The sequence below is a fragment of the Lolium rigidum genome, chromosome 1 (genome assembly GCF_022539505.1).
Source record: "Lolium rigidum isolate FL_2022 chromosome 1, APGP_CSIRO_Lrig_0.1, whole genome shotgun sequence".
NCBI lineage: Eukaryota > Viridiplantae > Streptophyta > Magnoliopsida > Poales > Poaceae > Lolium > Lolium rigidum.
The window spans coordinates 25,251,310-25,268,594 of record NC_061508.1 but is presented as its reverse complement, the minus strand read 5'-3'; the positions used below and the strand labels follow the sequence as shown (position 1 = coordinate 25,268,594).

General features: G+C 46.3%; 1 protein-coding gene across 1 annotated transcript; it reads left to right on the top strand.

Moving 5' to 3' along the window:
• Positions 1-1,779: 1,779 nt before the first annotated feature.
• On the top strand, positions 1,780-12,145 carry LOC124685088 (indole-3-acetaldehyde oxidase-like). The gene is made up of 7 exons (XM_047219391.1): positions 1,780-1,954; positions 7,340-9,010; positions 9,493-9,755; positions 9,862-10,071; positions 10,165-10,383; positions 10,474-11,637; positions 11,730-12,145. The coding sequence occupies exons 1-7, from the start codon at positions 1,780-1,782 to the stop codon at positions 12,132-12,134; spliced, it is 4,107 nt and encodes a 1,368-aa protein (XP_047075347.1). The 3' UTR covers positions 12,135-12,145.
• Positions 12,146-17,285: the final 5,140 nt, after the last annotated feature.

Sequence of the window (17,285 nt, the reverse complement as noted above, 5' to 3'; positions counted from 1 at the left end):
TCATCCTCCTCGTCCTCATCATCTGTCTGGGCGTTCAGGAGTTTGTACTCGACAAACCTGATGTTGCCGAGGTATCCCGCTCGACGGCGCAGGTCGAACTCCCACGTCCCAAACATGATCCAACTATGGGAGTTGAGATCGAACGCCGGGTCTACGCGCAGATCTAGCGATAGTATGAACCGCCAGCCCCAGACCTTGTCGCGCCGCTTTCATCCCGCACGAGGCACAGGAGGCACCGGCACACGGCAGGAGTTGAGGTACCAGCCTCTGCTAGGCAGGCTAGCATCTGACGATGGCACCGGCCGGTTCATCTTGGTGTGGGCGAGCAAATGACCACCGCTAGGCCCCCTTAAAAGGGTTGGCGCACCTCGCCATCATCAATGCCCTAGCGCAGAAGTCGCAGCTAGAACATGCGCGCGAAAAGCGAGACGCACGATTAACATGATGCAGAAAGCTGCACAAGGCCGCCCACCCTAGTAGGGCATGGCCAATGCACTTCCCTAGAGATGTTGCTTCACACCTTTAGCTAGATTCGGATGGTCCAAAGTAGGTTCGGATAAGGAGGTAGCCTCCTGTTCAAGAAGTGGGATCTTAAGCCTTAAAAACATGATTTTTGGAGAGAGAAAGAGATACATAGTATCATATTTGTGGGATCTCTTTTCTCTTTTTTCTGACTAAAGTTGTAATTTTCATTGAAGAGATAAAATTCATCATGTTGCTTCTTACAACTTTTTTACATGGAGCAGCTAGTTGTGGGGCATAAAGACGAATGGGCCCAATTAGAAAGGATGCAGACGTGCGCGCTGACCGCGGCCCGTGTCCGCGGAGATGTACCGTATTCGTGGGGAGCTCCTCGCCACCGACCTGGTCGGTGGTTGGAAGGCACCGCACATCCCCCCACGATCCAGTAATTTAGTGGGCCGCGGCCCATTGCATCAGGTGAGTTTTTTTTTCCTTTTTCTTCCTTCTTTTCTGTTTTTTCTTTTCTGTCTATATATTCGTTTTTAAAATCTAACACTTTTAAAAACTTTTTTCGGGAAAAAGTTTTTCATACAATTTGAACAGTTTTCTGAAACCAAAAAAGTTTTGAAATTTGAAATTTTTTTGGATTTGAATATTTTTCAAAATTCGAACTTTGAACAAATTTTAACTCGAATAATTTTCAAAATTGAACGTTTTTGAATATGAACAAATTTCGAATTTGAACAATTTTTCGATTTGAACGATTTTCATATTTGAACAATTTTCAAATTTGAACGATTTTCGAATTTGAACGGTTTTCAAATTTGAACGGTTTTCAAATTTGAATATTTTTAAATTTAAACATTTTCTCAATTTGAACAATTTTTAAAAATCAAAATTTTCGAATCTAAAAAAATAAACAAAACCGAAAACAGAAAAAAAAAGAAAACAGAAAAAAGAAACCAGAAAAGATAAAAAGAAAAAAGAAAAAACGAGGCTAAACAGCCATAAATGGGCCTGGCCCATACCCGACCAGGGGTGTGCGGTGGCCGGTAGCCACCGACCTGGTCGGTGTATAGGTTTTGCCGTATTCGTGACTTATATTTAGACTTCAGACAGTCAGGCGACATTTCCAGTCTCATCCCCCGTCCTCCCTGCTAGCTCGACGTCACTCATAGCTCGGCGCCTCGCGCTAGCTGCCCAAGCCCGTATAAAATACAGCGATAGAGCCAGCATCTGTGCTCCGCGCACTTTCTTGAGTGGTGCGGGACCGAGGAGGTGAGCTTGGGCTGTGCCGTCGTGGTCTCGTGGAGAGAGATGGGGTCGTTGTTCAAGGATGCGTCGGCGGCGTCGGGGGAGAGCAGCTCGAGGGTGGTGCTGGCGGTGAACGGCGTGCGGCACGTGGCCGCCGGCGTCCACCCATCCATGACGCTGCTCGAGTTCCTCCGCACCAAGACGCCCGTCAGGGGACCCAAGCTCGGCTGCGGCGAAGGTACGTCAGCACTCGGCACCTGCGACCACCCCACTCCGTCGATGATCTTCGTTTCACCCCAGTTTCAGTTCGTTCCGGTGAGAATCTTTTGCTGAGTAGACTAGCCGCCGATCGAGGCGGCTAGCTGGAACGAACAGACGAGAGTCCAGCGGGCCATGTGATGTGAGTTGCTCTCCTTTGGATTTTTCGATCCGATCTTCTCTAGTGCGCGGTCTTCGATGGAGCTAGCTTCCTTCACAAGCGACGACGTGTATTTTTCTCCATCCCATACGTACGACGTACCTAGTAACATGCATGGGAATTTACAGTAATTACTAGTAGTGGCCACAAGAATTACCATCCTGTATGCGTACCTCGTGCAACAACGTAGGCGGATCAGGCAACAGCGCCTATTCTAGGACTACTATTCCCTTTTTCGCAAGAGCATAGTGCTTCATACATCAGGTACACATCCTCGCAATTTTGTTATTGGATGCTACTTTTGTTTGCCAGCCAGGGGGACTTCTCAACGTGCTCTCAACACTTAACAGCGCGGACGATCACACTAATCTCTACTCCACCGTCGCGGAAGAAAGTAGTACTGTACTTAAAAGCTCTAGTTTGAATATGCCATTATGTTGGCATCTCAAGTGTTTAAAATATGATTTGTGCAATCCTACAAGTTCATACATATACCTTTCATTTGTTTAGCTAATCCAAATATTTAATTAAGTGAGCCATGAGCTGGGAGGTTAGCAATACTTTATAGTGCACTTCAATGATGCCCGCAAAAGGATACGTGTTGTTTGTTTATTTTTCTCATAGTGGAGCAGGAATGCAATGAGATCAACAATCCAGATTTGTTCAAGATTTAAAAAAAATTGTTAGTATGCATCAAAGACAAACACTCATCCCACATTATTGGACTTTTCACTCTCCGATTTGCACTTATTTATCCATTTACGAAACTGGGAACATACTATAACCTTAGGAACTTTGGCACGTGTATCAATTTGGTACATGACGATATTGTCCTCATTAGCGAAATGTTTGCCGAGGAGTCAGGACCGAACTTTTCCCAATATCAATCTAAAACAACAAACAGAGCTTAGGATAAACGTAGCACAACTTATTTAAAAAAATCATAATCTTAATTTTTACGTTTAAAAAACTTCTGATAGAATATGGAAAACTTCTCTGCGCTTGATCGAGAAGGCTAGAGGATCAATTGTATGACTGCCAGAGTAAGAGGTCTTTTACGGTGCAATTTACTAGTCTATAGGACTAGTAGTATTGAGTTATAGTCACCGTTGGTTTTATGGATATTTTGGACAATTTATTAGGTAAGAAATTAGGATAGGGATTTTATTCGATTCGTTACTACGGTAGGTCATAGCTGCAATTATGTCACACCATGACTGGAAAAAAAACTGGACCGCATGGAGTCCCTCCGGCCCCTCCTTAGATTTTGATATACGTGAGCTGATCACGCTGATCTCAACGTTCTCACAGTTCTCGCGCTGTAGCAGTATACGGCTTGTACATATACTGTTTGTACAAGAAAACATATGACGGGTCTCCTAGGGTAAAAAAATGTTTCGTCTGAAAATTTTGTATGAGTATCGCAAAATTTACGAATCTCAGTTAGGGACAAGAAAACATAATTTCGTCCGATAATTATGTTAAATTTTGAAAAGAATCCAGAACGTTATGGTCATATCAGAGAACAATCAATTATAGATCAGCAAATGAAGGACTGGTCGATTCACATATTTTCATTCATTTTGCTAAACGAATTTAATTTCTAGCAATTTTAATCTAAGCGAAATTCTTGAATATTTTCTTCGGAATTTCATCAAATTCACGAAATTCGCAAATCTCGGCTGGGGTCGAAAGAAAGTTCCCAAAAAGAAATTTCAAACACTGCGAGTAGGTACATGTGTATATACACCGTAACAATGCTACCAGTACTAATAAACCGAAGGGGATGTGAGAGCGTCAAAATTAGTGCAAATCAGCTGACGTGCATATCAGTGCCAAGATTCACAAAGTGTTGATCCGATTTTGTGAGGCACATGTGTGGACTGCTTGTACCACGAAATTAGTCTAAGGAATAAAATAAAGAAGATATTATAAGGAAGCCAAGCCAAAAGAAAAACTAGTATAAAGAAGTTTCCTATATTAGATGTGTCTGTCTTTTTCATCTCTTCCTAATATGCTCTTTGCTGTAAAAATACTACTCGTTTAGTCAACAAGTATTGATCAATTTGAACTATTAGATCTTCAACATGAACGGTCTATAATTGATTGTCCCTACCGTAAAAAGCCTCTAGAGTAAACTTGTCCCCACCCTCTCAAAATGAGCACGGTAGCAGTGAACCCTGAAGGAGGTCTCTCTTGTGGTGTTGGGGTCCTTTATATAGCCTCCAAGAGTTCCTAAATACATATAAAAAAAGAGTTCATAAATACACCCCATTTGGCCAAAGTATGGGCAAAATTTTACATTTTGCCCCTTCCTTACCTATCGTATTGACTAGATTTGAGCCTACTTCACCATTTTACCATGGTCCCCATTCCCCAATTCACAAGTACCTATGGCCATTACAATCAATAAGTATCCGCCTATTTATACCAAACTGTGTAACGTACTGTCATTATCTAACACACTACATTATAACATCAACCATGTTGCTGAACATTAAGATACAATGCATGTTATAAATTCCATTATTCATCACAGTGTCATTTTTTTCATATGCTAGATTGAAAGTATATTTTCATACCATTTTTTAATTTTTAAAATTCTGATTGTGTCATTCTAGAAAAAAACTCCAAGATGAGTTTACGATAAATGTAAGTTAGAAAAACAACAGTACATAATATATCTCAGTTTCCGTATCACTATTCCATCATATGCTAGCTTGTGCCAGTTAATGCATCATGATGCGTTTAAAGATATTTATTTGTGTTAATATTTATTCTCCATCTAAGTAGCATGCCAGTGTGTTCCAGAAAATGTGTAAATAGTATCCTCAAAAGTACAACAAATATCATACATGCCACTCTATAGTCACCCGTGTTAAATTGTTTTGTTTTCTCCTCATTCTTTGTGTCCTGGTTCTAGGCTAGCTAGCTATATGGTTTGTCCGTATCATAGCATACACATCGCCCCCGCGAATGAACAAAAAAAACATACGCATGGCATAACAATGACGAGTACGACCCTTTTTCTGCAAATTTATTTTCTTTACACACCTATTTGTATGATCCGTCATATCAAACGGCTGCGCTATGTAGGTCCTTCTTCCCCGAGCCCTTTTTTTGCAAATCCCTCTTCCCCGAGCCCTATGTAGGTCCTTTCAGCAAAAGCATCTTGTTTTCTCCAGCCTCCGTGTGAGCAGGCGACAATGTCTCAACATCACGGGGATGGTGTCATGGTGAACAAAGTAACCAGAGACATAGAGGCAAATCCTAGGCTCATGGGTGTTTTTTTTCCTTGCATGCAAGTTTTGCTTGCCGGCCAAGGGTGACTCGATAGATCTCATACATACAACACATAGCCTACCTCGTAACAGAAGATCTCGGCATCAACTCTCTAGATTTCTCTGAACTCGACAGAAGAGACGATCATAGTGATCACCGGATTCCATTCCACCTTCACTGGACAAATTCCTTAAAAGTTGTAGTTTTGAATATTTCCAAAGTTTTTAAAACACGAATTGTGCCATCATACAATTTCACGCATATACCTTTCAGTTTTACTCATCCAAATGGTTTTATTATCTGTGATTAACTTATAATTAAGTAAATGGTGAGCTGAAAGATTAGTACTAGTACTTTACAATTCAATCAGGCATGATGGCATGATGGAGAGAAAAGGACATGCGCTGTCGGTGTAATATTTCTCATATTCCTGCAATGAGATCAACAATCCAGATTTGTTCAAGATTAAAAAACAGTAGGTATGCAGGGCAATCACCCATCCCACGTTAGTTGGACCTTTCACTCTCCGATTGGCACTTGTTTACTCATCTTAGGTGGTGAGGTCCCATGTGCAACATACAATATATATAACCTTATCAAGTTTTGCTTTTTTGGCACATGTATCAGTTTGCCACATCGAGATATTGTAATCATTAGCAAACTTGGGCCCATATCTTATCGAGAGAATCACTCGTTTTGAGCTTGAACTTACCCAAAAAAAATCTAATTCCTAATATACTCCCTCCAGTTTTGACTTCTGACTAAAATTTACACGCCATGTATTTCAGGACGGGGGGGGGGGGAGTAGGATACAGTGGAAGAAAACCTTGAAAAAAATGTTTTGAAGTCTTTTTGGTTTATGAAATTTGGAACCACTACAGGAACAGAGTACGATATGACATATATAATTACCTTACATTTTGATTTTCTTTAACATAAATCATGATCCATTGACAAATATTTTTAGTGGCTTGGATAAAAAAAAAGTGTCATGTCTACTCAATTTTTTAATTAATAAAATGGTAATAGAGTGCATGTTTCCGTCAATATATGTGAAATATGAAAAAATAGGGTCCTATTGATGTTTTTACCTTTCAATATTGTTGATATGGTTGAAACAAATCTAGAAATCATACTATTATATTGAAAAATACATGTGTTCATACAAAACAAATATCACACCAAACAAAATCTTAAAATATGGCAACAAAAATTTAATGTTCATAAATATAAATAAATTTGGGATAAATTTTTTTTTGATTCTCAGGGAGACAAAATAGACATCCCAAAATTGTGGAGCCAAGTTAGTGTTGCCAAACCAAATGTCCTCCCAAAACTTAACTTCTTTATCGTTACCATGAGGCTATGAAATATATCACAACCAGAGCTGCATTTCGAAATAATTATAAAAAACGAGACCAACCCAGGCACTAGCATCCGTTGGTATTTTTTTATAGAAGAAAAACTCCGCGAGCACCGCTGTCGAATGCAAGATTCGACCTAGGGCGGGCGGGGTGCGCTCTCGCACCTCTAGCCACCAGAGTGACACTATGTTCTCATTTCGGGATAATTATGAGGCTACGAAATATAGGAGGGCAATTAAAGGAGGTGTAACATTTCCCCACAAAATTTGGATGAATAAATGTAAAATTGAATTAAATATTCTGAATGGGGAATCAGATCGTAAGTATCCAAACTAAACCATGATTTTATATCGGTACAAAAATGTTGATTTGCAATTTTCCAATTTTGGGAAAAATGTTCTGTTAAATTATTGTTCAGAAACATCCGATTTCGTTTCAGCAGACCCCGTCATTAATACTCCCTTTGTCTATAAAAAAAAATCTTGGATTTATTTAAATTTTGATGTATGATACTAACATGTGGTGTGTCTGATTTACGACGTCGCGTTGCTCCGTGCAGGTGGATGCGGCGCATGCGTGGTCCTGATCTCGAAGTACGACCCGGACACCGACGAGGTGACCGAGTTCTCGGCGAGCTCCTGCCTGACGCTCGTCGGCAGCCTGAACCACTGCTCGGTGACCACCAGCGAGGGCATAGGCAACACCCGCGATGGCTACCACCCGGTGCAGCAGCGCCTCGCCGGCTTCCACGCCTCCCAGTGCGGCTTCTGCACCCCCGGCATGTGCATGTCCATCTTCTCCGCGCTCGTCAAGGCCGACAAGCCTGGCGCCACCAGCGATGCAGCCCCGGCGCCGACTGGATTTTCCAAGCTCACCTGCTCCGAGGCCGAGCACGCTGTCTCCGGCAACCTCTGCCGCTGCACCGGCTACCGACCCATAGTTGACACCTGCAAGAGCTTCGCCGCCGACGTCGACCTCGAGGACCTCGGCCTCAACTCCTTCTGGAAGAAAGGCGCCGACCGCGCCGACGTCGACAAGCTGCCGACATACTCCGCCGGTGCCGTTTGCACATTCCCCGAGTTCCTCAAGGCCGAGATCAAGTCGTCCCTAGAGCACCAAACGAACCGTGTTCCGGCGGTGATTGCCAGCGACGATGGCTGGTACCATCCCAAGAGTATCCAGGAGCTCCACAGCCTCTTCGACGCCAACTGGTTCGATGAAACTTCAGTCAAGATCGTGGCGTCCAACACCGGCGCAGGAGTGTACAAGGAGCACGACCTCTACGAGAAGTACATCGACATCAAAGGGATCCCAGAGCTCTCGGTCATCGACAGGAGCAACAAGGGGGTGGAGATCGGTGCCGCCGTTTCCATCGCCAAAGCCATCGAGGTCTTCTCTGACGGCACTCCGGTGTTCAAAAAGATCGCCGGTCACCTCAGCAAGGTGGCCTCGCCGTTCGTCCGGAACACGGCAACCATCGGCGGCAACCTGATCATGGCGCAGAGGCTGTGGTTCGCGTCGGATGTCGCCACCGTTCTCCTCGCCGCCGGTACGACAGTCACCATCCAGACGGCCTCCAAAATGCTCTGCCTGACGCTGGAGGAGTTCCTGGAGAAGCCTCCCTGCGATGCCAAGACCATACTACTCAGCATATTTGTCCCAGACTGGGATTCAGACAGTGTCATCTTCGAGACCTCCCGAGCAGCTCCGAGACCGTTCGGCAATGCTGTCTCCTATGTCAATTCTGCATTCATGGCAAGGACTTCAGGTGATGCAGCGTCTTGTGACCTCATCGAGGAAATTTGCCTCGCATTTGGCGCTTTTGGCGTCGATCACGCGATCCGGGCTCGGAAGGTTGAGGATTTCTTGAAGGGGAAATCAGTGAGTGCGCCTGTTATACTTGAAGCAGTTCAGTTGCTCAAAGATGTTATCACACCGTCAGAAGACACCACACACCCTGAGTACAGAGTCAGCTTGGCTGTCAGTTTCTTGTTCAGTTTCCTTTCTTCACTAGGCAAGGACCTGGTTGAACCGACAAAGGATATTATCCCGAATGGTTCAGGTGTTAATGGGATCATGAATGGTAGCGCCGAGTCCTTGACCGAAAAGCATGCTGAGGTTGCAAGCGATGACTTGCCGATTCGCTCTAGGCAAGAACTTGTTTTCACTGACGAATACAAACCTGTCGGCAAACCAATCACGAAAGCTGGGGCAGAGCTACAGGCTTCGGGTATAATCCTAGACCTTAATCATTTTATCTCAGTTTGTCTTTTAGTTTCCACATGTGTTGCTTCATGTAACTTGATGTTCAATTAATGAAATATGTGGTTGCTCAAAAAAAAAAGACCTTAATTTCCGAGTGTTTACTTCAATTAGTACTTTGCACTCTATCTCTTCAATTGCATGTGTTAGTACTTGTTGACAGTGTTTCTCAACCTTATAACTTAATGGCCTGGCACTTGACTACGGATTTCCATAGCCTCAACTTCTGAGCATTGTTTATGGTTCATATTGTTCTCTTTCCAATATCATTTCATTGTTCTCTTTCGAAGGACCCAGATCATTTGGTAGTTCATATTGTTGATCTCTAGTACACTAGTTCAGCCAACGCTGAATCATCTGATATGCTTAATCTCTGAATATATTTTTTCCACTTTTTTGTTGGCACCTTTAGCTAACATGCAATTAACAATATTGATGGTTCTTGTCCAGGTGAGGCTGTGTATGTTGATGACATCCCTGCTCCCAAGGATTGCCTCTATGGAGCATTTATCTACAGCACACACCCTCATGCTCATATAAAGGGTGTCGACTTCAAATCATCTTTGGCTGCACAAAAGGTCATCACGGTTATCTCCGCAAAGGATATTCCTGCCGGTGGAAAGAATGTTGGATCCAGATTCCCGATGACCGGAGAAGAAGCGCTTTTCAGTGATCCGGTTTCTGAATTTGCTGGTCAAAATATTGGCGTTGTGGTATTTACTTCTTAACAACCTGAACCCAATTTCAGAAACATGCACCTGGTTGTTTTGATGAATTATTTGAGCTTACAGTACAATTGTGTTTCTTTGCTTTGTTGAGATTGCTGAAACACAGAAGTACGCCTATATGGCGGCGAAGCAAGCCGTGATAGAGTACAGCACCGAGAATCTTGAGCCGCCAATTCTGACAATAGAGGATGCCATCCAACATAGCAGCTACTTTCATCTTCCCCCTTTCTGGGCTCCTCAGCCAGTTGGAGACTTAGACAAAGGCATGTCTGAAGCTGATCACAAGATCTTGACAGGAGAGGTACACACTTCATTCCAGGATGCTAAAGTTAGCTTCTCACAAGCCCCAATATGTATAGTCACACATATTATCTTCTTTGTTAATTTCAAACAGGTGAAACTCGAGTCCCAGTACTACTTCTATTTGGAGACGCAGACCGCCTTGGCCATCCCGGACGAAGATAACTGTATCACCGTCTACGCCTCGACGCAGATACCCGAAGTCACTCAGAATGTCGTCGCGGACCTCCTCGGCCTTCCGTACCACAATGTTCGTGTCATCACGAGACGAGTTGGCGGCGGCTTCGGTGGGAAGGGATTGAAGGGATGCCATGTAAGTTCCCCAAAAATTTGCACAGTTTTTGTTCAGTTGGTAGGAGTACAATAATCTTCTGATCATGGAAGAATTATTTGTGTTCTCCAGGTGGCATGTGCGTGTGCACTTGCAGCCTACAAGCTGCGGCGCCCTGTCCGGATGTATCTTGACCGCAAGACAGACATGATAATGGCCGGAGGGCGGCACCCCATGAAGGTGAAGTACAACGTCGGGTTCAAGTCGGACGGCACGCTGACAGCCCTGCACATGGACCTCGGGATCAATGCCGGGATATCACCAGATGTCAGCCCGCTGCTACCGGCGGCCATCGTCGGCGCCCTCAAGAAGTACAACTGGGGCGCTCTGGCCTTCGACGTCAAGGTGTGCAAGACGAACGTGTCGTCCAAGTCGTCGGTGCGGGCGCCCGGCGACGTGCAGGGCTCCTTCATCGCGGAGGCCATCATCGAGCACGTCGCGTCCACGCTCGCCGCCGACACCAACGCCGTCCGGAGGAAGAACCTTCACGGCATCGAGAGCCTCACGACGTTCTACGGTGATGCCGCGGGGGATGCCGCCACGTACAGCCTCGTTGACATGTTCGACAGGCTTGCCGCGTCGCCGGAGTACCGGAGCAGAGCGGCGGCGGTGGAGCGGTTCAACGGTAGCAGCAGGTGGAAGAAGCGCGGGATCTCGTGCGTGCCGATCACGTACGAGGTGAGTCTCCGCCCGGCGCCCGGGAAGGTGTCGATCCTGAACGACGGGTCCATCGTCGTCGAGGTCGGCGGCGTGGAGATCGGGCAGGGGCTGTACACCAAGGTGAAGCAGATGGCCGCGTTCGGGCTGGCGGAGCTGGTCCCCGATGCCGACGGGCTCCTAGACAAGGTGCGCGTGATCCAGGCCGACTCGCTGAGCCTGGTCCAGGGCGGCTTCACCGGCGGGAGCACCACCTCCGAGGTCAGCTGCGAGGCGGTCCGGCAGTCGTGCGCCACACTCGTCGAGCGGCTCAAGCCCATCAAGGAGAGCATGGAGGAGGGCAAATCCGGTGCGGCGGCGCCGTGGAGCGCCCTGATCGCCCAGGCGTCGATGGCGAGCGTGAACCTGTCGGCGCACGCCTACTGGACGCCCGACCCAGCCTTCCTAAAATACATCAACTACGGCGCCGGCGTCAGCGAGGTGGAGATCGACGTGCTGACGGGAGCGACGACGATCCTGAGGAGCGACCTGCTGTACGACTGCGGGCAGAGCCTGAACCCAGCGGTGGACCTCGGCCAGGTGAGCTCGCGCGCTGCCGGCCGATCGAGATGCTTGGAGATCGATGGTTGTGACATCTGATCTTAACTGAGTTTTTGTGTAACTCTGATCAGGTGGAAGGCTCGTTCGTGCAAGGCGTGGGGTTCTTCACGAACGAGGAGTACGCGACGAACGCGGACGGGCTGGTGATCAACGACGGCACGTGGACGTACAAGATCCCGACGGTGGACACCATCCCGAAGCAGCTCAACGTGGAGCTCATCAACAGCGCGCGCGACCAGAAGCGAGTGCTCTCCTCCAAGGCCTCCGGTGAGCCGCCGCTGCTGCTGGCGGCGTCGGTGCACTGCGCTATGCGGGAGGCCATCCGAGCGGCCAGGACCGAGTTCTCGGCCGAGTCGCCGCTGACGTTCCAGATGGACGTGCCGGCCACCATGGCCGACGTCAAGGAGCTCTGCGGCCTCGACGTCGTCGAGAGGCACCTCCAGAGCCTCTCCGCGGCCGCCTCCGCCAAGGCGTGATGTTGTTTGTCAGTTTTTTTTTGAGAGAGAAAATGTCGCACTTTACTGATCAAATAAAATCATTACAGAGTTCAGCTCGAATAAAGTCCGGGATATAACACCTAAAGAAAAATTACAAATAGAGTGCACCGAGGCGCGAGCTAATCTATGTGCGACAACATTTCGATTACGACTAACATGTTTGAAAGAACATGCAATAAAACCTTCAGCTAAGATTTTGATATCACCAACACAATTTCCACCGATGAACGATCGCCGGCGGTGGTTGAGATGCGTTGGACTATGGACAGACAGTCCGAGGCACGTGTACTGTAACGAGACCAGCCATGGTTTGGGACAGTGGCTGGTGTGCTTGTGTCATGCTGTGCATAGAAGAGAGACATAATAAAGTTATCAACCTGTATCAATTATTACAAGCCTTGGATTTTCATCTGACGGATGGCGTGCGCATTCCATCTCCAGGCCGACGGGGTGAATGCGAGGCTCATAATCAACAATTTCCAAGTCAAGTTTCAGTAAGAAGAAACAAAAATGTATGGCTCCTATTACAAATCAATCACTGCTAGAAAAATTTCTCCGAAAGACATCACCACTAGTAGAAATGTTGTACAAACTCAATGGTTGAAAGCTGGGCGGAAAGGGACTGAGATTCAGATGTTGAGTCACCTACAACCTATACCCACGGACGGTGGATACTGTTAGACTGCGATTCAGAGAGTGCGGCTGGCTCATTCACCGTGTCATTCAAGACGTTCGTTTTCCACTCAAAGGTAATGATGTTATAAGCGCGACAAGCAAATAATGAATAACGAAAGAAAATCGCAGCGAAGAAACAAGATTTAACATGGCCAACCCAGAGGGGGAAAACTACGGGCGCCAACCAACAAATATTTCACTATATCGGGAGTGTTTACAAATGTCGTGGGTTATCTTTTAATCTGATAAACCCTAGCCGACGGTTTACAAGAGGCATGTAGGCGGCTTACAAGAGGCATATAAGCTAAATTGAGACTCCGCTACGCTTCGGCCCAAGTCTACCCGGCGACGGGCCTCGCTCCGCTCGTCAGAAGTTAGCATCGCTTTTAGTATAAATTTGGATCACAACATAACAAACTCCACCTTGAGATAAATTTCATCTTATAGCATGAACTTCAACAATCTCGTGAACAAGAAAAAAACACTTGCTGGTGCCAACTGCCACTTGGGCTAACATAGTTATACCGACCAAGTTCGAGTTTGCTTGAACTTGGCAACATGAATCGGCTTTGTCATCATATCGGAGGATTATCATTAGAACTTATCTTGCATACCTTCAGTTTACCTTGAGCAACAATGTCGCGAACATAATGGTACTTGACATGAATGTGTTTTGTCCTCTCATGACACATTTGATTTTACGTAAGGTATATGACACATTGACTGTCACAAAACAAGTTAATGCAAGAATTATCTCCATAAATCTCAGAATATAGACCTTTCAACCAAACAGACTCCTTGCAAACTTCAGCAATAGCCATAACCTGTGAGGAACCTTCTCTTATCCTGTTGCCTGCCAAAACCCACCGGCGAGCAGTGGTTAAGCAACACGAAGAGCCGGGAGTCTTCCAAGGCGGCAGCGGGCCCTGGTCCCTCGACGTCGTCCCGCAAATGCTCCGGCACACGACCTAGCGGTTGCAAGGGCGTGCCACCTGACCTATACCTGGTCGGGAAGGTGTTGGATTGCTTCGATTAGGCTCCCGCATGGTAGACACGTAAACATTAAATACGAGCCCTATCGGCTCTCGAGTTGCCCCCGCGGATCGGCTCAAAAAGCCGATCGCCCCATGGTTCACGTTGGATTTACAATGACATGGGGATCCTGCTTGATCAAAACAAAGCTAAACCAATCTACGATAGTTTAGGGTTTTCACCGCATAACCGAAACATCCTACGCGTAGTTGGGCCTAGCAGATACGAAAGATGATGAAAACTACCCCTATAAGAGGCCTAAAAACCAACGTTTAAGTCAATTCCCGGAACATCCCTTATAGGAACGGCAAACAACACCTAATGCACTACCGGATCGTCCAACCCCAGCATAAGGCCTAATCATGCAGATATTAAACTAATCCTTGAAGAACAAGGAGCAACTATAACAGATCGGATCTACTAAGTAACGAACAAGCAAGATGCTGCCCTTACACCTGGATAGGTGTAAGGGCAGCTAGATATCGAGGGACGGCACAGCTAAGCAGATATGTGTAAGAAAAGCATCTATGCAAGCCCCAAAACATCTATGATAAATAGTGCTACTCGTCATCAACAACGCTTCAGCACGAGCAGCACAAGGTAAACGAATAAACGTGTGCTGCCTAGATCGCAAGATGCGATCTAGGCAGCATGATGCTTACCCGGGAGAAACCCTCGAAAGAAGGGGTGGCGATGCGCCTGATTTGTGTTTGTTGTGAACGTGATTGTCCTTCTTTTCCGATAACCCTAGATACATATTTATAGTCCAAGGGACTTTCTAATTTGGACGTGCACCTAACCGTGCACGGGTTAAACTCTATCTTTTAATCTAAACTAAAATACGATCTACTATATTTACAGATACATGGGCAATCTAGCCCAAACTCCTCGCGCAAGGCCGCTTCAAAGATGCTCCACGCGTGTATCTTTCAAGCCCATCTTCACTTACGGCCCATCTCCTGATTTGGCCAAAATCTGGTGATAACACATGCCCCCCTGGTATTGGTAATGATAATTTCAAAACCACTCTGTTTTTTCTTCGAGGGGTCATGTCGTGGCAGAGCAGAACCATCGCAGTATTCTTCATCATGATACCTTGCCTTCTCAACTTTTCTGCACGATTTGACAGTTTTGGCACCGCATCCTCGGAAACTGTTCGAGCATTAAATTTCCAATATATCTTCTTTTATTTAACCGCATCGAACAGTTCACCTTTTCACCCCCTTGCTCCAAACCAGCCGTCAGCCAAAAACCCTCTTCCACTGTAGCCATGTCTTCCTCATCCTCCCAATCCTCTTCCTCGAGTGAACTAGAGCCGAAGGTCAATCAGATGGCCATCTATGATGCTCTCGCGCCTGAGTATTGGGACGCGAGAGACTGGGACTTCACCATCAAGTCGGAAGACGACGAGCCCCGCACCGTCGGGGAAGAAGACCTCCGTTTCCTCGTTGATGGGGAGCTGGAAGCGGCGTGCGAGGACGACCTCCTCTCATGGGAGGCGGATCTCTCCTCCGACGAAGAGGAAGAAGAAGCAGAGGAGTCTGAGGAAGAAGACTCCTCCTCCGCCGGGTATCCACCGGCCAAGCGCCTCCGAGGCTGGGCCTGGTCAGACGACGATGACGACGACGAGGAAGATGAAGACGCTACTGGCGGCTTCATCAGCAGCGGCGAAGAGCCCATCGGTAGCAGCGCTGACGACGAGGGCAGTGACGGCCCTTAAATTAGGGAGTAGTATAGGGTAAGCAGCAGTGCATTAGGCACTCAGATGACCCCTTTTGAGAGCAATTAGCTCTTCGTTGTAAAATCCCCTTTGAATTAATGAAAATACTCTTCCAATTGAACTTCCAATCATCCAATTTCAAAGGTGGTCAACGTCCCCAAGAGCCGATAGCATCGTATCGGCTTTTTACCATCAGACGCCGATAAAGCCAATCTGATAACCAACTAGGCAAGCTCAAGCAACAATCCTCAGATTTAGGCAACAACTTAAAACCTGATTATGGTGCTTTGTTCCTCTAAAGTCGATGACCGCGCATCGGCTGTTTTTATTCTGAAGTCGATGACTGCGCATCGGCTGTTTCCCAAGCATCCCAAGAATTTAAAAAAATTCTTTTTACTGGCCGAATTCATGTATCGGCCTCCATATCTTACTACTCATCACCCCACATGCTTGGGAAGTACTTCTTGAGATGCTGGCCATTGACAGCCACTGGGAACTTCACACCATCCAACTGTTCTAGCATGTACGCATTACCCTTCAAAACTTGGTCGACTTTGTACGAGCCATGCCAATTTGGAGACCATTTTCCATATACTTTATCCTTAGTCCCCAATGGCAATACAGCTTCCCATACCAGATCACCAACCTGGAACTCCTTTGGCTTCAATTTCTTATTATATGCACGAGCCACCTTGGCTTTATTCTCCTTGATTTTCTCAAGTGACCAAAGTCTAAGTTCCGTTGCATCCTCAATACTGTCGCTCATCAAGGCTGCATATTCTTCAGTAGTTAGATCATTCTGAAATGTAACCCTTCTCGACCCAGCTTTGATTACCCAGGGTAACACAGCTTCTTGTCCATAGACCAGATGGTACGGCGAGGTTTTTATTGCTCCATGACACGACATGCGATAAGCCCACAAAGCTTCTGACAACACCTCGTGCCAACGTCTAGGATTCTCGTCGATCTTCCTCTTAATCAGCTTGATCAAACTTTTGTTGGACGCTTCAGCCTGTCCATTTGCTTGGGCGTAGTATGGGGATGATCTGATCGACTTGATTCCCATTTCCTCGCAGAATTTTCTAAACTCCTTAGAAACAAAAACCGAACCTCCATCGGTCGTAATAGTCTGGGGAATTCCAAACTGTGGATAACATGCTCCTTCACAAAATCAACAACATCCGACGCGTTCATCGCTTTCATAGAGACGGCCTCTACCCATTTGGTAAAATAATCTGTAATGGCCGAACCCATACATGACCTTTGCTTGAAGGAGGATGTATCTTGCCGATCATATCCATGCCCCACCCCGGAATGGCCACGGCTTGATAATAGGATTCATTGCTGATGCAGGCACCATCTGAATGCTCCCAAACTTCTGACATGCTTGGCACCCCTTATAGTATTGGAAACAATCTTCAAGCATAGTGGGCCAATAAAATCCCGATCGCCTGATCAGCCACTTCATCTTATGAGCCGATTGGTGAGTTCCGCAGGCACCCTCATGTACCTCATGCAAGAGCCGATTGGACTCGGCTGGTCCCAAACATTTGAGAAGTAATCCTTCCAAAGTCCTGTAGAACATGTCATCACCAATCAGGACGTACTTCATGGCCCTGTATCTTATCCGTTTAGGTGCCCCCCGAGCCGGATCTTTCAAGTAATTGAAGATATCGGCTCTCCAATCATCAGGCTCCATGAGC

What these genes read in the sequence shown, in the direction of transcription:
- LOC124685088 (XM_047219391.1), top strand. Translation starts at nt 1,780, where the DNA reads ATGGGGTCGTTGTTCAAGGATGCGTCGGCGGCGTCGGGGGAGAGCAGC. An exon ending in GGCAGAGCTACAGGCTTCGG is followed by an intron (nt 9,011 to 9,492) that starts GTATAATCCTAG and finishes GTTCTTGTCCAG; the next exon opens with GTGAGGCTGTGTATGTTGAT. An exon ending in GTCAAAATATTGGCGTTGTG is followed by an intron (nt 9,756 to 9,861) that starts GTATTTACTTCT and finishes TGCTTTGTTGAG; the next exon opens with ATTGCTGAAACACAGAAGTA.